The 27,398-nt window shown below is 44.0% G+C and overlaps 1 protein-coding gene across 1 annotated transcript in view; it reads left to right on the top strand.

Moving 5' to 3' along the window:
• Positions 1-27,398, top strand: part of FREM2 (FRAS1 related extracellular matrix 2) — a 796,190-nt gene that overhangs the window by 16,888 nt on the left and 751,904 nt on the right. The window contains exon 2 of the mRNA XM_069640403.1: positions 17,965-18,054. Coding sequence (XP_069496504.1) covers positions 17,965-18,054 — 90 coding nt within the window. The remainder of the gene's footprint in view (positions 1-17,964; positions 18,055-27,398) is intronic.

Here is a 27,398-nt window from a genome sequence, read left to right as displayed (position 1 = left end):
GCGTTAAGTACGGGACCCGCAAAGGGACTCCGGGGTCAATAACGGTACCGTAATTTATGGTACCGTTATTGCCGCCTTCCCATTGAGCCCTATGGGGGCTCAAATGGGAATGGGGAATGGCCCTGGTGAATTACCGGTCCCTCCGACCTCGGAATGGACTGGTAATTACTCCATTTACCAGGCCGGAGTTTGGACGAGTTTGGAGGCAGCCATGCCGCAAATATCGGCATGGTTACCTCCGAACTCGGAATGAGGCCCATTGTGCTTTGTCATCATAGGAGGGATTTAAAGAACAGGTTTATGTTTCTGATATGTACTGGCCACATTTCAATATTTAGAAAGGTTAGGAGAATTGATGCCCTCTCTGTTTAACCCTGTGGCAGGAGGACTGTGACATTTGGCTTTTTGATCCCAATACATGTAACTTTTAAGAAATGACGAGGAAAAGAGACAAAGGTAAAAAGCTTTTGCCTGTCACTCTTGTTATTTATGCTGCTCAGATAACCTGACAGGACAACAGGAGATCACAAAGAATACAGGCGGGCCACTTTGGCATGTAAAATGAACTGGAAAACTCGGACCCACATCACAATCCGCAAGGACGCAGAAGCACTACATTTGGTAAAACAAGTGAGAAAAAGGGCTCACAAGTCGAATAACAATCCAGGGTATCTAGCCCCGTACAGCAAACGGTGCACCACCAGAGAGATGAGACGGAACGCCAGAAAATTAGGCCTCAGTGTGCCAGTTATATTATCAATGGGGCATTTACCTTGCTCCTTCATAAGCAAACACTCTGGTAGAAACATACATAGCAAAGAGATGGAAAGTACTATCCTCAAACTCTAAAAGTAGTCTCCTTACCTTTTATCTATTTGAGAGCCCGCAAACAGTTATTTTAAAAACGCAATCACTTTCTATTTGCTATCGATTAAATTCCAGACATATACTATTCTTCAATGACCTTGGGTCTTTAATGAATATTATTAGCACTTGGAGATAGTTGTTGACCTCCTCTCACCCAATCGCAATGTTCAGAGTGCAGTCAATAACTATAGGTATTGACTGCATTTGGAACAGTCCGACTTCGTAAGCAGACAGGGAAGCAACAATTCAATTTCCAGAAAGGTTTCTTTCAAGGAGACACTGCCACTCTGAGAAGACCTTTTTTAGCTGCAACATCCTATTTAACACACAAAAGGAAAAGTTAAAACATGGGAACATCCTTCCCCTTAATACAGTAAGGGTTTCATTTTACACAACACCGAATGCATGCTTAATCCGTTTAATTTCAACCAAGTTTGCAATTCAAAAGCATAATTTAAGACAATCATGTTGTTTAAATACTACAAAATAAATCCACTTTAAATTGACTAACTTAATATCTTTATTTACTTTACTCACTATTTGAGTAACAAGGTTTACTTCATCACCAAAACTCCAAAACATGTATTGCTACTGCCTTCCACACCTCACCAAGTTATAGCCTGAGGCAAATTATAAGGCTATAGTATATGCTTGGAAACTAACAGTAGGTTTGCTCCTACATCAATAACGTTTTAAAAAGTGGAATTTACACTTTATTTTTAGTGCTTGAGGAAAGGACTTCACCTTTCCTCGCTTTGTGTACATGGGTATTTGGTTATAAACCACCTCTCTCGACCCTTTATCAAGACAGTTCATGATTCATCATACAGCTCAAGCTTTCACTGAAGAGATTGTGTAGCTTTTTCCTACATGTTCTCTAAACCCTGAGATGTTAACCCTTTCCTTGTCTCTGTTGCCAAGGCGGAAATTACTTTTGAACCCTCCCGGTTTGAACTTTGAGAACTACTGAGTCCGCAGCAGCATCAATAGAGAAGTTTTAGTACTTGCCGGCTTCACCTATAACGAGATTACATTTTTTGTGGCCCACACCTTGGGGACAGTCCCAGGCCCAACCGAGAAGGTAAAGGATATGGTCTGATTATTTACTCATAGCCAACTCTCTCCCACCAAATCACAGTGGTCGAGGGCTCCTCATTCCAACTCTCCATATCGTAAATCAGGGTGAAAAGTGTCAGTTGCAAGCTGCTAGCCAGGCATGAAAGTCACTCGCCCTCTGCCATGGATGCCAATTGTCATCATACATGCAGTAGACCCTTTCTAAAGACACTGTCCATTGCCAATGGCTAGTGGCGAGTGCACACACTGTGGCCTGTTCCCACAAATCTGGCCCCTCTTAAAAACGTACTGCCAGGTGCAGTTTCCCATTGCTCATGTTATAGTGTGCAGATGTTACAGATGTTAGACTGCAATGTAGCCTAAACCAGACATCTAAACAATCTAATTAATGGGGTATAACGGGTGCCCATTCTGGTGCCAGATTGAACCTTAGCATGGAAATGCATAACTCAATGAAACCAAGATTAAACCGCTTCATGGGTTCCTCGAGTCTAAGATTACATTAAAAGGCTGATGTTTATTTTTTTAAAGCTTATTGGTACAAGAACCTACAGTACCTGCAGATGCTGACAATTAGTGGCTGCCAATTTGGAAATTCTGCAGGTGGCTCTCTTAGTGTCCAGTGACTGAGGGTCTGGAATTGTACAAATCCATCCCTGAATGCACAGTTGTAGCACCTGCCCTTCACGAGTCTTCTGAAAATTGAGCTGCACCTTCAGCTGCAGATCAGCATTCCAGGACATACCGAAGGAGGCGCGCTGCTATGGCACGCGCCTCATATCCGGTCTCCACTCTTAACAGTCTATGTAATCCACAACCCATCCCTCCACTTACGACACCAGTCCACCTCCAATCACAGCAAACGTTAAACCTGACCACGCCTCACCCAGACTCCCACCACAGCTTTCTATTGGGACCCATAACTCCTTCAGTGGCGATCTAGGGTGCTGCCAACTTTTGCCAACTTTACCCGTTTGGAATTTTGAAAATGTCAGCGACGCGTGCCAATGTTCAGACGCAGGTGTATCACAGCCTGTTTGGTGCTGTATAAAACATCTGAAAAAAATGGAGTGACATGCTCTCTGCCAAACAGCTGAGAGACTGACAAAACACGACCCAATCATGACTAAAGACAATATTAATAATAATGTGTTTTATATATAGCGCTCTAATCTAAAGCTCTTTACATAGGGCATATTTAAGTACATTACTGTTACTACCCAATCGAAAGTCTTACTTGCTTATCGACCTCAGAAGGACGAAAGGCTAAGTTGGCCTTGCCAGAATTTGAACCTGCAGATCACGGCAACGAGCGTTTAACCCGCTGAGCCATCTTTTGTTAAGTGGAGGCATTTGCAGAGCACACGTTCACTACAATGGTCTATTGGAGGTTAAATTGTTCTTGAGTTTGGATTTGAACTCTGAAAGAGAAGAATTTTTGCTGGGATTAGGAGAAGCAGATTCCTGGGGTGAGGGGTAAGGAAGCTAAAAGATCATGCGCTGGAAGCATGGGGCAGTAACACTCTGAGTTTATGATTTTTTTATGGGGTGATTTTGAATGACAAACAGAAAATACGCACTTCAAATTATTGTAGTAGCTCATCCATCTAAATTGCAGGCGTGTCCTTAAAACTATAATTTACGTGTGATTTCGAACTCATTGTAAGAACAAATACCAAGTACGGTTGACAAAACATGCTTCATCGCAGGAACAGCACCACACTTACCCCCGGCAAGCCCAGACTGGCGCTCCTTGAGATGTCTCTTAACTGGAATTCGCATCATGCTCCGAGGAGAACCTCAATAAAGGGGCCCAGGCTACGTTCCCCTCAGTGAATTTACCAAGTGCAAAATTAAATGTAGTTAAATATAGAATTATGATAGGAGTCTACTTTTTGTCTTCCAAGTGGTAAATTTACCGTGAGGTCACTTGGTGGATTTTGCATGCAAACCTCATTCTATAGGGGGATGGGTGAAAAGATCAACTGCTACGGTATTCTGGCAGGTGGGCTATTCCCGGTCCCCTTAATAGGTCATAGACACAATGTGGCAACGTACCACTTGTGTGCGGTGCCTCTGCATGCATTGGGGCTGTGCTAATGTTCAGTCGCATGCATTATCTTTTCGCTATGCGCGCTATGTCCTCCGTATGTGTGCGACATAGATGCGAAATGGGGTATGCCATTTTAACTATAACCATAAACACGAAGGCTCAAAGGTCTTGAATAAATCAACCACCACTGGCATTACTCTGGGCTACCTTCCACGCCATCGTTTTTGAGTCCATCTGCACCTTTGCAGAAAAGCGACCACCCACATGGAAATCAGTATCGGTATTGGCACCAATGGCAGGAGAATCCCAGACACGTTTCGGCCTCATTGGGCCTCCTCAGTGAGCTGAATCCTGGTTTCCTATTGGTCAGCAAGGAAGGGACCTACATCTTGGCATAGGCTTTCCTGCCAAGGGAGATCGACTGCTGGGGTTGGTTGTGGTTTTGTGCAGGAAGAATGCGACCTAGCAAGTTGGACTAGACTGCCCCCTTTTGCGGTGGCACCAAACCTGATTTGCATATGGCCCTTCCACTTCTGCAATGTCATGGGGGCCAGAAGCTGGTGGTCTGGAGGATTGCCCAGAGCAATGCCAGCGGTTAAGATTCATTTACATCCTTCCAACAGCACTTTCTGTTTGGCATATACCATGCAACTAACTCCTCATCCTTCTCATAGCAAAAGGTTTGATTACGCCTGGCTAAGTTGGCATAGCAAGACTGTACACAATCCACACATTTTCCCTGATTCCTATCCCCTCGGCTGCCCATGGATTACTGCATGTAGTGCTATCTCACTTCATCCAGTGTATGTCCGTAGGTGCAGTAGCACAGTATGCCGGCATATGTGAACTAGGCAGAAGATCTAAATCCATGCGGAAACAGGATGTTATAGTAGCAATGTCACTATTCCGGCTTTGGTGTCAGACTACCAGTGTGTTTCATCACGAGCGAGCTGGGGTCGAACTGGGATGTGTGTGGCAAAGTAGGAGGGGTGGCACTGGACTTCTGGAGCCTCGGACAGTGAATCTGTACCTGCAGCCGAGTGCTCCTGTAGAAATGATTCTTTTTCTGAGGCAAGAATCCGCCAACTCACACAAATACGATGCAATGCATCCAAGCCAAGCATGCCTCAAGCAGGATCCACTGTGCGCAGGCTTGGCTGTGCTGTGAGTACGAGACACCTCGGAAATGCCTTTAAGCAGATCAGCGGATTAAGAGGTGCTCCGGAAACACAGATTCGTGAACATGGACCAGTAGGCATGTTCACAATGGAAAATACATGATTGGGTGTATTTCCTGTTCATCTCAGGAATACTATGGTCAAAGCCTAGTTGGAAAGGGGCGGTGCAGCAAAGAGAAGAGTCTAGCAAGCGTTGAGGGGATGGGAAGAGGGAGAAACCGTGGACCGGGAAGGGTGGAGAAAGGTTAGAGGCACAACAGTTGGCATTTAACAAGGATTCTTTTGAGCAATTTTGAGATTGTTCCATGTTTCCACGAAATCGAAAATGCTGACTTTTGAAAATACTAAGATAGGCATTGCTTAGTGTTTTGTGTTCAATTAAATTCCTAATTTCTTTATGGCATTTATGATCGATCTGGCGCAGGATGCATCATGCGTGGTCTATGAAGGGCTTGTGACACAGCAGCAATGAACCTAGGTCGGCCTAGACCCCATGTGTGCCCTGCTTCTATAAGGGCAGGATGTGTGCCACGGGGGATACAAAAGCTGCCTTTTAAAAATCAACTCCCGCAGGTGGTTCAAAATAAGTGGGACTGTGATTGACCTAAAGGAAAATCCTAGCTTTGAGTGGCAGTACGTCCATTTTAATTACACACGTGGGGCTACTCCTTGTGTGTGCAGCTCCGAGTTCATCGAGATCAGGAGCTCATTGATGTAAATAGGGGCTCGCTGAAGGACCATTGTCATTGTCTGCTCCGCAAACATTTCGAGGGTCACATGACTATAAAGCCATTGTTGCATGTACACTTCATCTATCAAAGCTGCTTTACTTACACCAATTCCCATTGTTGTCAGCAGTAGCAAGAACAAGCTTGCAAGTTGGCAGTGTGTCTAGTGTATTGCATATCATTATCTCTACTTTACAGAGACTATTGGGCATTTCTCCTGTTAAAATGTTTTTTTTTTGCTTCAGTAAAAGATGCATTGAAATATATATTTAAGGAGGGGAATGCAGTATCGCACAAAACCAGTATGGGAATGGCTGTCTGTGGGAACCTTGCTGGTACACCTGGGGGGCAAGGTTCACTTTATGTGAAGACTGGCGAGGGACACCATTATGTGTGGCTTGTCAGTTTGTGGGTATGTGGGACACTACAATGTTCAGAGCTGGATAGATGATCAGGGTAGCGGAATTACGAGATGGGTAACATTGGTGTAGGGAAACTTCGCTGCTGGGTCGTGGTGTCGTGGAGGCATGGGTGGACTGGCCTATAGGGAAATCTGGAGATTTCCCGGTGGGCCTCTGCACCCTGGGCCTCTTTTGTGTGGCATTTCCTAATTTTCGCATAGGAAAAGCATTGTGCTTGCTGAAAATGTGTCATGTGGGGCCACTTTGAAAATAATTTCCAGGGCCTCTTTTGGTCCCAAGTAAGTATTTCGAGGGCCTCTTTTAGTTCCCAGTCCACCCCTGGGGGAACATTCCTCTTTCTTAAGCCGAGCTGGCTTCCAATTATTTCACCAAATCACTTCCACCCTAATCACAATTATGAATTTGCACACCACGCACTGTAGCTAGTGGGAGAGCTGACCAAGGGTTTGAACAGTATGGAGGAATGGAAGTGAGTAGGGCTGATCTGGGGTGCCAAAGGAGTCATGACAACGTGTGCTCCGGAACCATTAAACACACGTGGCCTCCACTCCGGTTGGATGGCTCAGCTCGTTAAGGAAGCACTTGGTTTAGGCACATGGCCAGACAGCACTTCACAAGTTTGTATCCTTGCAAGGCCCATTTAGCTCTTCATTCTTCTGAGGTTGATCAATTAACTACTAATGTCAGCACCTCTATGACGGAAATGGCCTCTCTGAAGGTTCAAGTGGTGAAGGTTACACTCTCGAATAGGTTTGGTCTAATGATTTTAGAAGTTTATAACAGATCGTTTGTTGCATCTGATTACCCCAAATTGCTAGTTCTCCTAGAAGCCCTTATAAATACGCTCAATCACTGGCCTTAAAATGTTTATACTCTGAGCCCCCATTGAGTAAGCATATTATTTTTTATCAAATGCTTATATTTACTGTTACAAACAATCGCCGAAATCCCTTTTCAGAAAGCTTTGCGCCTCCTCTGGACATCCTTCAGGGCCCCCAATGGGGGAAGCCCCACAGTCTGAAGACCACTGCAAGATGATAAGAATAATTCTGAATAATTCTGATGGCTCTGCTTACTGGGGATTAATGACTTTAACTTACAATTCAATCCGATAAAAGTGCCTTCGGTTATCCTCGATGAAGCCCTGGAAAGGGGAATCCTTGATTCATAAGTCACAGCCTCAAAGTGACCTCATCATTATGTCCATACTTAGTAGCCATGCTGGCAAGATTGGGGTTCGGAGCTGGCAATGGTCGATTGCCAGGTAACATTTCTACGAAACGCTCCCTCTGGACAAATCGTATCCAAACTCATATTGAATTCTTGTTTGGTGAACCTCCCAGTCCGGGAACTGGTGCCAGATATGGTGGTATCTGTGCATCTAGAAGGTCACCATGGTCCTCTAGTCCTCGGGTATATCATTCCAGGGGCTGGGGAAGCCAAAAGCAAACACAAAAGAGTCAGTTGGGCCTATTTGAACAAATACATGGTTATTTCCAGTCCGTATCAATTCAATCTCCCCCCGCTTTCGCGACTCCAGTGCTGGGTTAGCAGAAGCCTCTATTTCTGAATTTTATATAGGGGCAATATATGATATGTTTATACATTTACTGCAGCCCTATGTGGCTTTTATCCTATTTGACTAAACCTTGTACGATTGTGAAAAAGACCATAGTAAAACGGAGAATCGTGGTTTGATGCTGACATCAAAAAAGCTAAAACTTACTAAGTAGCAGCAGCAGAATCAAAATGGGGGGGGTCAAGAGGCAAACCTTTAAGAGGAAAAAAGGGGGCTGGTTGCATCTGGAGAAAAAAACAGATGATGAGAGGAAGCGGCAGGCCATACAAACACCCATTGCAACTACAAATCATCAGGACTTTTAGTTATCCAAGTGTTGCTTAATGGATGTTCAGCCTGGAAAGTGGATATAACTGAAAACAGTTGGCTTCATCAGTTTTCTTATTGATTTTTTTAAAGACCATGATTCAACTCCCAATGGTAATATAAAGTAATTGGTATTGGTGTCTGGAGACAGCAGTGAGAGAATAACGTTCACCAAGGTACACTCAGGCCTGGTACTGGATGCTCAGAAAACTGTCAATGACCCTGGCCAATACAAACTTCTTATAGTGCTTTTTAAAAGTGATCCATGTGTTTGCCTACTATTTTATGTAAAAAAGCTTTATTAGAGTTTCAGTGGAAAAGTAGCAGAAGATCTCTCCCCCAATACTGTACACAAATGGTGAACCAAACTGTCCATCATAAAAACATGTATATTAAAAATGCTTATAAAGCAGAGATCCGAAGCAGGACCAAAAGTATGGGAAGCGGGAAGAGCAGGGAAGGGAGAGAACAGAAGTCTAGCCCCCATTAGGGTTGCCGCAGCTAAAAGAAAAAAAGTTATACATTGGGTTTTGCACGCTGAGCTCATTAAAATCAGCCCATATCAACTCACTCTTCAACTTTCAGTTTGAGCAAAACGTTCTCCTTTCCCAACAGTGCGTCAAGGTCCTCAAACCAGTCATCACTCTGGGGCCTTTGCACATCTTTCCAGCACATTAAAATTAATTTAGGTGCAGCTGTCAGTACCCTAAATAGCCACGTGCGGTGGAGGATCGAGCGTTGGGCGGTGTGCAGAAGAAGCAGAAAAAAAGCCACTGCTGGTGCTACCACAAGATAATGCGGTCAAAACTGTCTGAGCAGAAAGCAGTGGTTTTCTCACATGTCAAAAACATATAGATCATAGAGCCTTCATGTATTGACAGATTCAACAACCAGGAATCCCCAAGAAGTTTGCACAATACATTCTCACAGATGTCCAGTATCGTCGACAGAAATTCCACGGTGTGATGAATCTCTGAATCGGATCAATCTTCGTCAACACCGGGTTGGTGCATAAGCACTGCCGCCGCCACTCCTGTTTACCAGGGCCCTATCCAGAGCCCAGCTGTCAATGAGACACATCTGACCATTCGCTTTCCCTCAGGAGCCCATAAGGGGCACTCCTCCATCACAAATAGCCTTGATAAAGACCCAAGGGTCGAAACATGTGTCGGCTGACCACTATTGGGATCAAGAGCCCACACAATAAACACATTGATGAATAAAATCAATTATCACCAAACATGAAACAGTGTGAAAAATCCATTGTATTAAACTAACCAATAGCGAGGTAACCAGGATATCCACAGTTGTTACCACAAAGGAGGTGTGGGCTTCACCTCAACAATCCTGTGATCTTGCACTAAGGAAAAGGACACCATAATAAAGAACAGAGCTCGGCAAGGCAGGTTCCATGCCTAGGGCCCAACGCAGAATCTTGCTGCATAAGCACTTCCAGCTGTTATCCAAAATTGGTTCCCAGCTCCTCCACCCGTTGGTTCTTAAAAGCACCCATACCTGGCAAAACCGAGTATGTGGCAATCATATATTATATTACGTAGAGGTAGACCAGTCAAATTTCTATTATAGAATCAAAAGTATGTGAAGGGCGTCAGGGATAACGTTGTTCATTATCTCAGATTGGTGAACAATTCAGACAAGAGTTCAAACACTTTTATTCCAAACACTTCACAGAGAGAAAATTCCTTGATTTCTCCATCCTGACCAGGAGAGGGTCTTAGTCCATAGCACCGGGTTCCACCAAAGTCAATCCTCTTCATGCAATAGGTAGTTCTCATTCATTGGTGCCATGGCCTTGCACCCTACCCAGGCAACAATAATTACAGCCAACTTTAATATATTGTAGTGCACACTCGGATAAGGGGAGCAATAGAGCAATAGAAACACGTGTGCAAAGGCCGTTATAACCATCATATCATATCAAATCAAGGTTACGTGGGAGCTTGTCAATGTTCAGGCACTTTGGGGAGCATAGTGAGTGAGCATTTCATTAAGGGGCCTGCGAGTGAAGGCTTGATGGTACTGTTACACATGGGGACACCTAAACCCTCCTTTGCTTGATCTCCCCTTTAGAATCTTCCTGGGGAATATGGGTATTGGGCCCACGAAAACCCAGCAGAGCTCATCTCAATTTGCACAATATCCACGTTCTTCTACACATTCATTTTCTTGGGTAATGCCATTTTTTGATTGTCCCAATCTTTCCCCATGGGCTAAAATTCTGTTTTCTCCTACAGGCAATGTCTATTCCAATCTCTTTTCTCTGTCTTATGTTGTGGTGGGGAAGCATATGATGCGTGTCTCTACTGACCTCGGTTCCCCATGAACAAAATGCTTTTGTTCTCCCAATGAACCTCCCATCCTTGAAACATAGATTAAAGGCATGTTAAGGAGACCAGGAACATTTTAGTTTTAGACTGCACCTTAAAGTAGGGCAACTTCCCGTCTTCTTCGAAAGGATGACAGGGTTAGATAGCTTGGGCCAGATAGAAGCAACAGATCATTGGCATAAAGGAGGGCTTAGGCCTCCCACCTCTATCATCCGGATTCCCTTGCTACCAGGCCAATATGCAAGTGGACGAAAAGAGAAAGAGAGTTCCTAAAGCCATTCATTCTTGGAATTGAATTTGTCATAATAGATTGTATCCGGCGAATTAATGCCCCGTCTCTCTAGATAGTCTGAAATAAGGAAATGGGGCTGTATCTTCAACATCTCGGTTTTTTGAACCTCAGAAAATAAAATGTTAACCCATCTCCAGGGAAGACCTTCAGAGGCATTGGGACAATTGATCTGGTCTTTCTCCTGTTTTAATACAGGAAAGATGAGTTATAAAAAAAGAGAAACACTTTATATTGCATTTGTCCGTCTCAACACTGCATTTGTTGGTGTTCACCATGCACTACTTTGGGAGGTTTTGGTTTCACTATAGGCGACATCTAGATCTTTTAATGGTCGCCAGGGGCAAAACATGGCTTTGTACTGGCCTCCCTTCTCTTTTGCCTTTTTAGTTTGGGCTAATAGGTGTTGCTTGCGACACCAATAAGCCGGAACTATTGCATTTGAGTACGGCTAGGGAGGAATGGCATAGGAGGAGGTACACAGCCTGTAAGTGTTGTTTGGTTATTTGCCCACCCATTGACTGCCCATGGCCATTTTATTTATTATTATTATTATCATTTTGTTTATAGTTTAAAACATACCATAAACAATTTTACACACATTAATAGTCATAACACTACAAACATTTCATCATATTTCAATACTTGACCATAAGCAAAATACATAAAATACAAGAATTCAATAAATACTATTCTGTCTCTACAACCTCGACCCCTTTTAAGAACATCAAAAGCTAAGGAAAACTCCATCTAGCATTCAAATAGTAGCTAGAGTCCGCTCAATGCATTCTCTGTGGCAGTGCTGCGCACGTGGTATCAGGAAGTATATCTTTTAAAAATGCTGCCCATGCAATGACCAGGGCGAGGTCTCTACTATTCATTAGCCTCTCCCACACATTGCCAGTAATTACAGAGGCCAGAGAGTAATGACTGGCAATGTGCGTTACAGAGGCCAGAGAGTAATGACTGGCAATGTGCGTTACAGAGGCCAGAGAGTAATGACTGACAATGTGCGTTACAGAGGCCAGAGAGTAATGACTGGCAATGTGGGTTACAGAGGCCAGAGAGTAATGACTGGCAATGTGCGTTACAGAGGCCAGAGACTAATGACTGACAATGTGCGTTACAGAGGCCAGAGAGTAATGACTGGCAATGTGTGCTGTTGGTCTTGCAGAGCAAATGCAGGGTTTTTTAAACATATGTTTTATGAATGTACCTATACTAATGCGTTTGGCCAGCATGTTTGGAAGCATTTGAGAAATATTTGTAAAATTATTATTCCCCTGTCTCTTACAAATATTCTATTGCGTAGTATTGCATGTAATAGAGAGAAGTTGGTATTCTGGTTGGTATTTTATGATTTTTTCATTGCTATTGCCATTAAATTAATTACAGCAAATTGGAAACAATTTCAAAATGTTACAGTAAAAGGTTGGTGGAATAATATCGGCCATGTACATAGACCTGAACAATGTATGGCCAGGCTACCTCATTTATTAGCTAAACGCAATGGCAAATGGTTTCATTCCACTAATTATCCAACCTTTCATGACATGTCAACTCACGGCTCTTGAACCTATTGTGACAATTCACATCTTGATAAATAATGTGCCATTTATTCCTATCTGCGGAATGTTGCCCTGTCTAGGTACTAATAATAATTACGCTACCTGTCTTCTACTCCCTCTAGTTCCCTAATGTATCATCTTTGTTACTTGTGTTCGTCCTCCCCTGTCGTCCTCGTTTTATTTGCCATATGTTGCAATTCATAATTATTATCTGGTTAATAACTTTTTAGATATATTATTTCTGCTTGATAACTTTTATGTAGCTAACTTGCCAACTGATACTCTTGCACAGTATAGCAGGTATATGTTCTAATCTTGGTTCCATTAGGTGATGCAGTATACATGAATTACCCCTCTTTATATTCTGTTTGGATATTCTGTATCTGTTTTGAAAAATATATCAATAAAAAAGTATTAAACAACAAAAAAACGTACCCCTAAATTCATTGTAGCTAAATTCACGGTCCACAATGGGGACAACATCCGTTATGGCCCACCAGCAAACCTCCATCGACTGGCCCCATTCATTGCTTGGAAATCGGAAACAGCGGCAAGATGGCCGCCGCCTTCTCCACCTCGTTGAATGGCACTCCACATGCTCTTTCTTGGCATAACCTGCATTTACCTGCACAGCTGATGCAGCCCCCAGTTCACGCTGGGTTCGGCTTTCCCAGCTTGTGCTGCTTTCCATGCTGACTTAGTGACTTTCCTCATTGATCAATTTCAAACTTCGTGTACTTTTCACTACCAGAGAATTAATGACTGCTCGCTGCTCCCCTGCCTGCTGGTTTGATCTTGATATGACCGCGCATGATCGATAACTTGATCCTCTATAACTCTCCTTACTGCAACATTACGAGTGTCTTTTACGAGCACTTTCGTTCGGTATTCCTCACACCTGCGAATGCTTCACTGTAAGCACTGCGGTCCACCGTCCGCCAGACCTGCCCTGCCACGATCCTGCGCGCAGACTGTGCTCTAACATCGTCCTGGCAAGTGCTGTTTATCCTGCTGTCTCTTATACGCCCTTCGGGTTTATATATAATAGCATAATACATTGTCGTGATGTAACACTGCAATTTGCTGACACATCCATTTATAATTGTGACTCCCTTATATGGCGCCTGGTTACCATTCTGTGATTAGCTGCTGTGTCCCCACTATACCACTTCACTCCCTCTACTCCCCTCTCTCCACTCTTCATGACGCTGTATACGGGAAATGCTACTTGTATACTTAGCCTTGCAGGCGGACCCGACAAACTTACCACTACCATCGACGGCCGCCCTATCTTATGAGATCCCCTCACCCACTTGTTTCTATAATGTATTGTAATCACCCACCTTCGTCACTTTTAATCAATTTATCTTGTTAACCTGCAAATGCCATTTTAGTCGTCTATGCAACTGAATTACCTTTAACTGCCTAGGAATCATCCGTCCTGTCTGCATTGCATGCTTACCTGTACCCCTGAAGTAGCCCCCATGAGGCATGACTTTTCCAGAGAGTACGCCTACACCTACTCTGTCCTGTGCTCACCTGTACCCCTGAAGTAGCCCCCCACACCATGAGACATGGCTTTTCCAGACAGTACAACTACACCTACTCTGTCATGTGCTTACCTGTACCCCTGAAGTAGCCCCCCGCACCATGAGACGTGGCTTTTCCAGACAGTACGCCTACACCTACTCTGTCCTGTGCTTACCTGTACCCCTGAAGTAACCTCCCGCACCATGAGGTGTGGCTTTTCCAGACAGTACACCTACACCTACTCTGTCCTGTGCTTACCTGTACCCCTGAAGTAGCCCCCTGCACCATGAGGCGTGACTTTTCCAGACACTACGTCTACACCTACTCTGTCCTGTGCTTACTTGCACTCCTGACGTAGCCCCCGCACCATGAGGCGTGACTTTTCCAGACAGTACACCTACACCTACTCTGTCCTGTGCTTACCTGTACCCCTGAAGTAGCCCCGCGCACCATGAGGCGTGGCTTTTCCAGACACTACGTCTGCACCTACTCTGTCCTGTGCTTACCTGTACCCCTGAAGTAGCCCCGCGCACCATGAGGCGTGGCTTTTCCAGACACTACGTCTGCACCTACTCTGTCCTGTGCTTACCTGTACTCCTGACGTACGTAGCCCCCGCACCATGAGACGTGACTTTTCCAGACAGTACACCTACACCTACTCTGTCCTGTGCTTACCTGTACCCCTGAAGTGGCACCATGAGGTGTGGATACTCCTACACCTACTCTGTCCTGTGCTTACCTGTTCCCCTGAAGTAGCCCCCTGCACCATGAGGTGTGGCTTTTCCAGACAGTACGCCTACACCTGCTCTGTCCTTTGCTTACCTGTACTCTTGAAGTAGCCCTCCGCACCATGAGGCGTGGCTTTTCCAGACAGTACACCTACACCTACTCTGTCCCATGCTTACCTGTACTCCTGAAGTAGCCCCCATGAGGCGTGGCTTTTCCAGACAGTACGCCTACACCTACTCTGTCCTGTGCTTACCAGTGACCCTGATGTAGCCCCCCGCACCATGTGGCGTGGCTTTTCCAGACAGTACGCCTACACCTACTCTGTCCTGTGCTTACCTGTACCCCTGAAGTTGCACCCTGCACCATGAGGTGTGGATACTCCTACACCTACTCTGTCCTGTGCTTACCTGTACCCCTGAAGTAGCCCCCTGCACCATGAGGCGTGGCTTTTCCAGACAGTACACCTATACCTACTCTGTCCCATGCTTACCTGTACTCCTGAAGTAGCCCCCCGCACCATGAGGCGTGGCTTTTCCAGACAGTACACCTACACCTACTCTGTCCCATGCTTACCTGTACTCCTGAAGTAGCCCCCATGAGGCGTGGCTTTTCCAGACAGTACGCCTACACCTACTCTGTCCTGTGCTTACCTGTACCCCTGAAGTAGCCCCCCGCACCATGAGGCGTGGCTTTTCCAGACAGTACACCTCCACCTACTCTGTCCTGTGCTTACCTTTACCCCTGAAGTAGCCCCCACACCATGAGACGTGACTTTTCCAGACAGTACACCTACACCTACTTTGTCCTGTGCTTACCTGTACCCCTGAAGTAGCCCCCCACACGATGAGGCGTGACTTTTCCAGACACTACGTCTACACCTACTCTGTCCTGTGCTTACCTGTACCCCTGAAGTGGCACCATGAGGTGTGGATACTCCTACACCTACTCTGTCCCATGCTTACCTGTACTCCTGAAGTAGCCCCCATGAGGCGTGGCTTTTCCAGACAGTACGCCTACACCTACTCTGTCCTGTGCTTACCAGTGACCCTGATGTAGCCCCCCGCACCATGAGACGTGGCTTTTCCAGACAGTACGCCTACACCTACTCTGTCCTGTGCTTACCTGTACCCCTGAAGTTGCACCCTGCACCATGAGGTGTGGATACTCCTACACCTACTCTGTCATGTGCTTACCTGTACCCCTGAAGTAGCCCCCTGCACCATGAGGTGTGGCTTTTCCAGACAGTACACCTACACCTACTCTGTCCTGTGCTTACCTGTACCCCTGAAGTAGCCCCCTGCACCATGAGGTGCGGCTTTTCCAGACAGTACACCTACACCTACTCTGTCCCATGCTTACCTGTACCCCTGAAGTAGCCCCCACACCATGAGACGTGACTTTTCCAGACAGTACACCTACACCTACTCTGTCCTGTGCTTACCTGTACCCCTGAAGTTGCACCCTGCACCATGAGGTGTGGATACTCCTACACCTACTCTGTCCTGTGCTTACCTGTACCCCTGAAGTAGCCCCCTGCACCATGAGGTGTGGCTTTTCCAGACAGTACACCTACACCTACTCTGTCCCATGCTTACCTGTACCCCTGAAGTAGCCCCCACACCATGAGACGTGACTTTTCCAGACAGTACACCTACACCTACTTTGTCCTGTGCTTACCTGTACCCCTGAAGTAGCCCCCCACACGATGAGGCGTGACTTTTCCAGACAGTACGCCGACACCTACTCTGTCCTGTGCTTACCTGTACCCCTGAAGTAGCCCCCCCCACCATGAGGCGTGACTTTTCCAGACAGTACACCTACACCTACTCTGTCCTGTGCTTACCTGTACCCCTGAAGTAGCCCAACGCACCATGAGGCGTGGCTTTTCCAGACAGTACACCTACACCTACTCTGTCCTCTCCTTACCTGTACCCCTCATGATGCGTGGCTTCTCCAGACAGTTCAATCACACCTACGTTGTGTTTATGCTTACCTGCACCTCTGAACCCGATGCCTACACGAGGCTTGGTTTTTTTTTAATTAAGTTTGCAATCAAGATCAACCTGCACTTTGTAACCATTTATACACGGTCTTGAACTCTGTATTATATCACTTCACACTTACTGTAACTAGCGCCTAGATACCTGAGGGTTTTGTACGCTGCTATACATGGTAAAATAAATAAATGTTTGTGTTTTTTTTTTTTCTCATACATATTTATTATGGATATCCTGAAAACGTGACTCAATATCACTATTCCGGTAGTGAAGAAAGCCAGCCCTACGCACAGGGACAGAACCCTTCATCTGCACCATTTTTGGGAATAGATGGAACCCTTTAGACGTTCTGACTTGTGGCTGAATGAATATGTTTTAATTGAACTTGAGGCATCCTTCTTGAGAAGGCTGAGTCAAAACCTGAGCATATCACTGATCAGCAGCCCCGTGGGGTCCGACAGCCCGGGAAATAGCTCAGAGCGCAGGCTGCGTCTGCTAAAAACCAGTTCAGAGCACAGCTTTTTGATGGCTACTCCCTCCGGCCCCTGCCCATTATTACTCACTCTGCAGAGACTCCCATTTGAAAGTAAAGTATGGGAAAACATGGCTTTTGCTTGCCTTCTTTCTGGCCTCCCTCTTTGGCCACATCTCCTCAGATGCACCTTTGATGGCCTACAGTGATGGCTCTGAGCTCGCTTTCCAGTTCTTTCTGTGACTCTTGTCCATGTGTTGTTCATATTTATGAAACTTGTATGCAAGCGTTTTAAATCCAATGCGAGGGATGGGCCAAGAGGGATGTTAAAGGCCTTGGCTGTGTATGGTGCCGGATGGTCATGGCGCCCACCACACGCCACCCTGGTTGAAGGCCCTCGCTCTGTTCTATTTCGTTCTGGCCCATTAATTTAGGATGGTGGGCTGCTACCATCCATTACAGCTCACAGCCACACCTGCCATTGCTTATTTAATGCATCAGCTTATTTTAAATCTCTTATAAACATTTCAACAAGTAGCTTTAAGGTCTGCATAGTGGCACGTATTGCAGGAGCGCTGACTTTTGGCGGCAAAAAAAAATCAGAAAAGTCCCATTCTAAGAAATGGGACCTTCATGAAAATAACGTTTCCATGGGTCGGGAGGAGGGGGGGGGGGTCTAGGCCCCGGAGCACCTGGGTACTCGGCGCCCCCCTGACCTATTGTGTTTTATATATAGAATTACAATGTATTATTACTCTGATCTTGCATCTGGTAGTAAGCATGCATGCAATGACTAACACCCTTTCCTTTCACCTTTCCAGCTGATATTGATGAAATGAAGATCTGCTATGTGTTAAGGGATGGCGATAACGCAACCAGCGACATTTTTCATTTCACCATTGAAGATGGCGGTAAGTGACTCCCTTGCAGGAGAAGGTGGCTGCAGGTTACATTTTCCCTGCAGATGTTCTCATGTAATTACAAGAAGCACTAAATAAGCTGTTTGTGTACTTCACATGCCAATGCATTCTTCACATGTGCGGGCTGTTATTAGTGTAGTAGGTGCAGAGATGTAAGGAGATATTAGCCCATGCACGCCTGTTCTGATCTGCAGCGCTACCTTAATGGTAACAAGCAATCATACCATTAGCCATGATCACAATTGCAGTAAGGCATGCCAAGCTTACCTATTTCTGTGTGTGTGTGTTTTCCTGTTCAGCTTTCTGATGTTGATGCTATCACATTTGTGGTGGTATAGCGCTGCACAGTGTTTTGCAAAGTCATGCAAACATTCAGTTGCAATATTAGGGGCCGCGGTATATTACTGTGTATGCCTTGGGGCCACTCTGTGGATCTGCAGGCGGGTCTTTTTTTGCTTTGCAATTATTGACCAGGACTGGTGGTACGAGGACATATGGGGCAGAGGGGTTTAATGCCAATGAGAGAAGGTGATTTTCCAGCTGGGACTCGACCACTGGAATTGCTATGCTTCTGATCTGTGGGCAAAGAGAGTTTCAGACGGGTCTGGCAAATGACTCTCTAAAAGAACGTTCTTATAGACAAGGTTAGTTTCTGTGTGGGGGTGACTACTGACATTAATATTTTAGTATTCTGGTTGGGGGGTTGGTTTAGTGATTTGAGTCATTTTGAAGCTAGATATACACGGGCCATTTACAATAGGAAGCGTCACTTACACCCACATTAGGTCTGTAATTTACAACAACAACATGCTCCCAGATAGCACACGGAAACGGAGGCGTAAATTACTCAAATGTTATGAATCTGCATACTGGGCACTGTCGGACTAAATCATAAAGGTTCCAGGAAAATTTGACCAGGTTTAGTTCTATATCCTTATGCATGCAACGCTTTTGCTTGGTTCTGCTCTATGCCACTGATCATTGATTTAAGTCTTTGCCATTGTGTCGTAAAATAATACAGGGAAATCAGAAAATATTCGCAGGGAATGGTTACTCATGGCAGAGAATTAAATAAGGTACATTTGCAGGGGGTGACATGAAAGGTAACTGACGTCAACTAAGCCGATTAAGCAAAGAGGAAAAGACACAACCTATGAGAAGGCAACCAGGATGCTACATTGAAGCATAACTAGCCCTTTTATTTTGTTGTTTCTCTAGTAAGGTGATATTAGTTTGGAGCCAGTGAAAATGTGCAAAGGAAATTGAGGGAGTAGGACTGCAAGAGATGAGTGCCAAGTGTCAAATACCTTCTTCCGAAACTGTTTCATCGCTTGTGGTGAAGCTCTGGGTCTCTTGGGATTCACTGTCAAATAAATGTGTGCACACAAACCGAGTCTATCCTGGATGATCGGCGGCTTAAAACACTGAAACGGGGCAAGACATTAGAGCGGCTGGTTGCTTCTGCTAGCCCTCCATCTTTTTACGATGCACATGAATTGAATGGTTTGAGGTGCAATTTAAAGCAACCTGCAGGTGTTACACCTCAACCACCATCAGATAATCACTCCAATGTATTACATAGCCACTTGCATGGCGACCTGATGTACGGATGGAGGAAACATTACCTTATTTGCACCTTCAAAGGATGCTTTCATGCTGATAGAATGCCTACCTTAGGACCCGGTGATCAGCCTTGTCTGACATTTTAGACATTGTTGGAAAAACTAACAAGGTACTACCCCTAATGAGAATTGTGTCTGACTGTACGTACTGCGGCGGGTGTAACCTAAGGGTCCCCTTTGCAGATCCTAGTATTTGAAACCTGCTCTGCGATAAGCAGGGAGGACTATTTAGATGTGGGAATTGAAATTTGCTTGGACAGAGGTGCTAAACACTGCCGCTTGCATTCGTACCTCCGAAAAGTAGCTCGGAACTTAACAAAGGGGATATGCGAAGTTGCTACAAAGAGTCTAGTTGAGGTACCAATAACTCCTATCATGGATTTGAATCCAGGTGTGTTAGAGAAGGCAATAACACGATCTTCACAGACAGAGCTATCCGCTCAGGCCAGAGATCCACTTTATTTGATGAGAACATTTCTCTGATTTTCATGGTTCTTACTTCCGGTAGCTTCCTGGAATATTGCTGAGTAGACAGCTTGTTTGATCCTGAATTTGTTTCCCAGGCGTGCCTGAATGTGTTTACTATTTGTAAGGGTTTGGCATTATTCTCTTTCAGGAGATATGGTAATTTCACTGATTTCGCTGGATGGTTTTGGTAGCTTTTATTCAGCTGCAAAAAACGTCAGATTGGTTGAAATAAGGGGGATGAGGCTAGCTATCCTTGTGGCAAATGTGTCTGCACACACTGTACCATCGTATGTTCTTCTGATACACTTATAGCTGTTTCGATAAGGTTACCTAGAGGCGGTGGTGCGTTTATTTTAAATGTGTGCAATGCCTATCAAGGTTATGGTTTGGGTCCCGACACTAGGAGTCTTTTATGTATGGTTGCTAACTATCTGGAACATTGGAAAATGGGGATTTTTTTAATCAGCTTTCCCTCTTAAAAGGGGGGATTTTAATTTAAGGTTGGGGTATGACTCAGGAATGGGACCTCTGACGGATGAAGAGGATAATGCTTTTAACATCCCACAAATAGTGTTTAAGGAGCCAACTGCAGTAAGAGTACCCAATTATTACTACCATATTTGGTCGAGCTGGGCTTGCACTTAGTGAATGGTAGATTCCCATCCGATCACCTTGCCCAATGTACCGAAAATAGTAGATATGCCTCAATAATTGATTCTTTTTGAATCCGTGTTTACAATTCGCACTGTGATTGACTTTTTTTAACTAAGAGTCACCCAGGAAGCAATCGTAATCCACTAATCTTGATTTTTAAAAACCCGAGGTATCAGATTTAAAGAACAGTATGAAGAACATATATTCAGTCAATATTATAACTCGGGCATGAAAATGGAAAACCTTACGCAAAGACGTACTATCTAATAGCTTTGTTTACATCCCACTGCCAATCATTGAACCATCTCTCTAGCTCTGCTGAAGGACCTACCACGGTTAAGCTTCATATTAATCACATGTCAACTACGAGAGACTTACTGAAAGACAAAAGCACTGAAAGTCTTCCTTGTGCATCCTTTTTAAGCAGAGTAATGGTCTCCCTCTTTCCTTGGTAACCCAAACTAGCACACCATATTCCGCTCCCACCACGGGAGCTCCTCTGTCCTTGTGTTGTGGTGTGTGAGGGGGTTTAGGAGTCGAGATAAATCCAACAAGCAGCCCCCATACATGTTTCCTCCACTCCCTTGCATGTCCACTTCCAAATCTCCCTCATTGCGTTTGAAATCTAGGGTGTGCTTCAGCAGTCAAGACTCAAAACCTTACATGCCTCTTCCAGGACCCGACATCCCCGTGGCGATCTTTCCCTCTATATATTCCCCTAAGATTAAGCTTTAGTTCTGCTTGGCACTGGGAGAGGCTAGCTTGCTTCTCACAATTTCACTCCTTAGTTGGACTGATTGAAACCGTAAGAGTGTCTGTTCTTTCAGTTAAGTAAATGGAGTCTGGGAGGATTTTAGCTGGTGGCAAGTATTTGCAATATCTATAGGAAATCCTGATTATAGTCATTTCAATTTTGGGCTAAATAAATGCAAATTTGGGCCAATTTACTGTGCATTTCTTGGTACACAAAGGACAGTTCAAGCGGTTCTATGTTCATTCCTCGCCCGTTTTTTTTTGTGGCACTTTTTGCTGAAAAAAATCGTCGATTTATTTTTTATTTGGGCGCCCCAAAAGCCCCCTCACCTATTATTTGTTCCATATACACCACACCACCCTACCCCTTATATGCCCCCCCCATATTCTTAATGTTTTTTCGACAAAACATTTTCGGCAAAAAGTGCAGCGAAAAGGAAAAACGGGGGATGAATGAACGTCGTACCATTCACGGAGATCTGACAGGATAGATTGAGAAAATAATATAATGCCATTTTAAACATAACCCAAGAAGAATCATAAACCAAATATCATCAAAAATCATCGTTTGTGTGTTTGGCTAGTGCAAAGAAATGTATATGTTGGTTACAATGCGTTATTTTGGTTAACACCAGTGACTTTTGACAAAACCGGATATAATTATAGACTGTTTTGCAGTGACATTATGACAATGCAAGCTACATTTTGCTGTGGTTTTGGGTAAAATGACAGCTGTTTGAAATCAGAACTTGTGGTGAGCAAGGGCTGTTATTCTGAGAGAGCACTTGAAAGTCGGTGGACAAAACAGTATCCGAGTGCACATTTTTTAAAATTCTGGTTAGACCCTTTTAGTAGTATTGATGGGCAAAACTTAGATACATGCAAGTATTTGAAATCTTGTCCTTTCAGGCAGTGGCTGTGATCCTTTGTTATTCTGTGCATTTCTTTGCTAATATGGGGATGTCACCTGAGGTCATGGAATGCTCTTTCCTTTGTTGAGTGATGAGTTAAAGATGCATATCTCCATTGTTGTTTCAGCTAGTACCTTTCCCACCCTTTCTTTTGGCAAGATTGCTCCTTGGAAAAATGCCAAGATGCTAAAAGGAAAGATCTAAAGTCATTGTTATGGATGGTAAAACATGTGGTTGGACGTTGGACTAATATGAATATGTTTACACTGTATAGAGCTCGTTTTTTACTTACATTTTTTAAATGTCCACATTTATTGGTCTCATATAATGTTAATATTGACCTTGCCTAAAGCTAAAGATGTTCCAATATTGCAAGCTTAGTCCTAATGCCATTATTCTCATAACAGCCTACTGCTATTCGAGGAAAACATGCATACTCTTTATAGGGTAGTTTTTGTGATACTTAGTTTATTGAGCTAACTTAAGTGCTTCATGTGTGTATAAAACTTGGGAAGGGTTGAGGGTGATTGTAGATGTATCTCAAAACAGAGACACCTTAAATGTTGGCTGGCTATATTTTCAATTATACAGTTAACCTAAATATTGACTGAGCCTCACCCTAATCCCAGAGGGGCATCCCTTCTTATCACAGTTCCGCCCCCCCCCCACTCAACGTCCACCTCCTGTGTGGCTAATATTACCAAAAACAAATCCTAATAGTAATAATCCTATTACATTGTTATATAGTGATTCATGGCAGCTTCCTACCCTTTCCAAGCACTGTAATAGAAATAGTTAACATTGCCGAATGTAATGTTACTTAATTTACCAACTTCTAAAGGATGAAGGGCTAAGTCAGTGCCATATGGATTCAAAATGATGTGGTGCAGACTGAACTCGGATATCTCTGGCAAGCATTTCCCAAACCAAGCTACCTGGTGGCCATAGCCCTATCCCACGCCGTCCCAACAATTTCCTCCCCCTCAGTATTTCTGTTATCCACCTGATGGGGGCGGGGACACTACTCTACAACCCGACTGCTGTTCCCTCACTCACCTTCTCATGTTATGGCTGAATTTAAGCAGATATTTTTCAGCGCCTTTCGTTTATTTCACTTAAAGCAAGCTTGGGGTGCACTACAATTCTTTAACTAGTAATCGTTCGGGGGTCGGGGGGATGGATGCAAGATCAGATTTTGACACAGAATGGGGATTAGAGAGTTGATCAAATAAATTGAGATTAAGTGATTTCTACTGGTTGACCTGCAGTTCTGAAGTCAACAAAAAACCTGCATACCGTATCTCTGGATCCTGTTAACTGTTCCCCTAATTATCTTTTGTTTCAGTCGTGTCCTATATCTGTGTCCCCTTATGGTAGTTCACTTCCATTGTTTCAGCCTTCTGTTGGGCTGTATAAACCTCCTACAGACATGCATAATATAAGCATAGGGAGTAGAGTTGTCTTGCGTATATTATGTGAGCTATCTATGCTGACTGGGTGATGCTCAGCCCCTCTCCAACCTGAGAAAATGGTAGGAAAGGGTTCAGAAATGGTCACGAGCTTTGAAGTTTTAAAGACATTATGGACTATTTCCATTAATTTGTGGAAACAATTTGTACTAATGTGGACAGGGAAAATGGAAGCCACTGAATTGATCTTAAGACTAGAACTTAGTTACAAACATTGGGTTCCAAAACCCATCACTGGCCTGCCAATTTCTGGAAACGAATCAGAAAATGAACATCTTATCAAACTCCAAGCATGTAGTAATGGGAACATGAATCATTTGCTCACAGGGTCAGCAATGGCATAGAAAAGCGCCCTCCAAAGAAATCCTCTTTATCAGAGGTAAGGATGGTTTTCAATTTCCTAAGGTCCTGAGGAGACGATATACAATTTGCTGAGTACTAGCCGATCAAGGCAGAGAAGCATAATGGCTCCATACATCTATTATCTCGCTAATAACTCGTGGACTACTTTAACAAATTAAAAGTTAAGAGAAAATCTATCAAACAAAGAACAACAATTCTGAGAAATCTGTAGCAAACATGGGATTCACATTACAAATATATATATATATATATATATATATATATTCCTTTTCTTATGAGGATTGTGGGAACAGGATTCCCTTTATAGAATGTTGGATCACAATATGACATTTCTGAAAATGAATGATGTTGGAGTTCATTTGTTTTGGTCAGGACAAAGGTGTTCTATTTAGGTGAATTGTGTGAATCCTTGAAAAAGCCCTGATGGGCGAAATACGTGCTGGCAGAATCAAAAGTTGTTTTGTCTTTTTGATGTAATAGTTTTTATTTTGAAAACTTGTAATCTAATCTATTGTTAAGTACATGCATTTGCATATCTTGAACAGGGCCTTTTTGGATATCACTTTTCAGGTGTTGATAATCTTTATTTTGTACAAAGCACATGGCAGGCGGGAAGCTTATCTTCTGGTGCCTAACCACACGGCAATAACCGTCATAGTTTTAAAGTGATGCATTGATGTTAAGACATTTTCCCTGGCTTTCTTTACTGTTCTTTCGTGTAGATGAAATCAACTTTATAACGGACTGTAAAGCGATTGCATTAATTTACCACAGATTCAATTCTGCTGCCTTTAGCTCTTCAAACAATTAACGTATTTTAAATTAAGTCCACACTCAGTGGATATTTCTCAATTTTCCAGTCCCACCTCCTTAGTATGCTAAGACTGATTCTCGAAATCATTTTGTGTCCCGCGGAAGGGGTGACTTGCCTCCAGAAGCGTTCTGGAGCCGGCCCTCCCACTCTGACGCACTGTTATTTACGCATTCCTACACTGGGTGGCAAGGTACTGCTTGTGCGAATGCCTCAGTGTTTATTCAGACATTGCACAGAAAACATTGCTAGGATTATATTTCAAAATATTTGGTTAGAAATACCTGGCTCCAAGCTAAATGTCTTTGTTTGCCCTCGATGGGTGTGTGTTTGAGGACTAGTCGCCTTTGTTTGAAGTAATAAGTAAATTATACAGACAGTCTCTTTGTAATCTATAATTTCATGCGAGAGAAAAAAGACCAGCTTTCGCTAATGCTTCCCCTCCCCCACAGAGATATCAAAGCCTTGTGCTGTGCAGCTCAGGTGGATTCTGGCAGAGTGACAACACTGCAGAGAGACATTTGTTTCAATGTTTTTGGTCTGGGGCCAACTTTTTTCTATAAAAAAAAAGAACACACCACACTATGATGGAATGAAAGATCTGGGAGATCAAACCAATGTGGCCAGATATATCTCTTCCTCTCGATCTTCTGTGCTGAATCCAACAAGCCTCTGATTCAAAGGTCTGCTGGAAGCTTTGGTAAATAGCGATTTTCTGTTTTTTTAAAAAGTGATGTTTTTGTAGCCTGACTCCAAATAAGCTACGCACTGAGTCTAAAACTGGAGCAAATCCAGAGATGATAGCGCATCACAATTGCTTCAGATTGGCTCCTCTTTGAGGATTTGTCAATAAGGTATAAGGTAGCCGGAGCAAATGTGGGATGCGCAGGGCAACTCCTTAGTTGCTCCAGTGCAAATCATTGCGAATTTGGCCTTTGATATGGATGTACACGTGAATTATGGAATTTAAGGGCCTGTTTCCCCAAACCGCTTGACACTGGAACACGCCCAAAGATGTCTGGAACATCTCTGGGATGCCCTTGAGCAAATCTATGTGAATTGCATTTGCATGTCAGGATCTGAAAGAAGCTAAAGGCATTTCCAGAGGCGCCCTCATTTTAGGCTCTCTAAACTATCCTGTGCACATCTGAGATGCTCCTGGGAATCCCCTCATTTACCATCTCTAAGAATCAGGCCCTCTCTGTCTTGTCACGGTGATTCACACATTTTGTTTTGTTGTGCTAAAATAATTATATACTGCATGATCGCCACATGTGTCTTTTGGTCGCGATGCTCTGCTGAGGTATTAGACGTGTGTGAAAGGAAGGTGGCTTTTAACGGCTCTAATCTGTAGAGCACGTGTGTGCCAGAGGATAGAAGCTAGACAAGAGAGCATCCAGCACATCAAGCTTTCTGAATACAGAGGACCACCAAATATCTTCTCAGTAATAGAATACAAGGATCTGGTGGGTCTATTTGACTTCAGGCACATTGCCATGAATCGAGGACTGGTCTCATAGAAAGCATGGTGGCGACTGCACAAATCATTTGAAACTGAATGTGTCTCTCAACCAGGAGCAAGTGTGGGGTCCTCAGTACCGGCATGATGTGTCCAGGTCTATGAGTGTTATATAGTAAAACAGGCAGCAGCATTTTTGAGATTCTGGAAACCAGGGTAACTCCACCTGCATAACTTAGACTTAGACATGTGTGGACCAGCTTCAGAATGGCCCATTCCCAATACATTTGTGCTAAATGGGAGAACAGTTTTTCTTGTGTTTTGAAGTGGAAGTCTAACTTTTAAGAACCCTTATTTGACCACATGTAAAATTTGTGGGGGTGGGGTGAGAGCTTATTTAACGGTATTCCTATTTTTGGTTTTGGAGAACCTTTTGTGGTGCTTGTGCCACAAAATTGGCAAAACGATTATTACAGAAGAGGGAGTGATGGAATGGGGTTCTGAACTGAGCATATCTGATTGGTATAGCAACAAGCAATGCCATGGCATGAAACTTCAAATCACCCAAAACTCTTTTTCCAAACTCCCCCGCTGTTCTACCCAATGAGAAGTTCCCTATCAAGTTGGGTTCTGGGCTTTCCATTTCCCAGCTGTGCAGTGATTTCATATTGGGCTATTTTGGGCTGCTTTGCAGGCATCTGGGCTGCTTTTAATGGCAGATCGTTTATTTGTCTTCCTGAGGCTGCCTTTCTACACCCATCCCACGCCCACTCTCTCAACCCCCCCCCCGACCCCTACTCTCTCTAACCCCATCCAAACAGCCCC

The sequence above is a fragment of the Ambystoma mexicanum genome, chromosome 7q (genome assembly GCF_040938575.1).
Source record: "Ambystoma mexicanum isolate Mex_15411 chromosome 7q, UKY_AmexF1_1, whole genome shotgun sequence".
In the NCBI taxonomy this organism is placed as follows: domain Eukaryota; kingdom Metazoa; phylum Chordata; class Amphibia; order Caudata; family Ambystomatidae; genus Ambystoma; species Ambystoma mexicanum.
The sequence above is the reverse complement of the archived record's forward strand: the minus strand, read 5'-3'. Positions and strand labels throughout refer to the sequence as shown.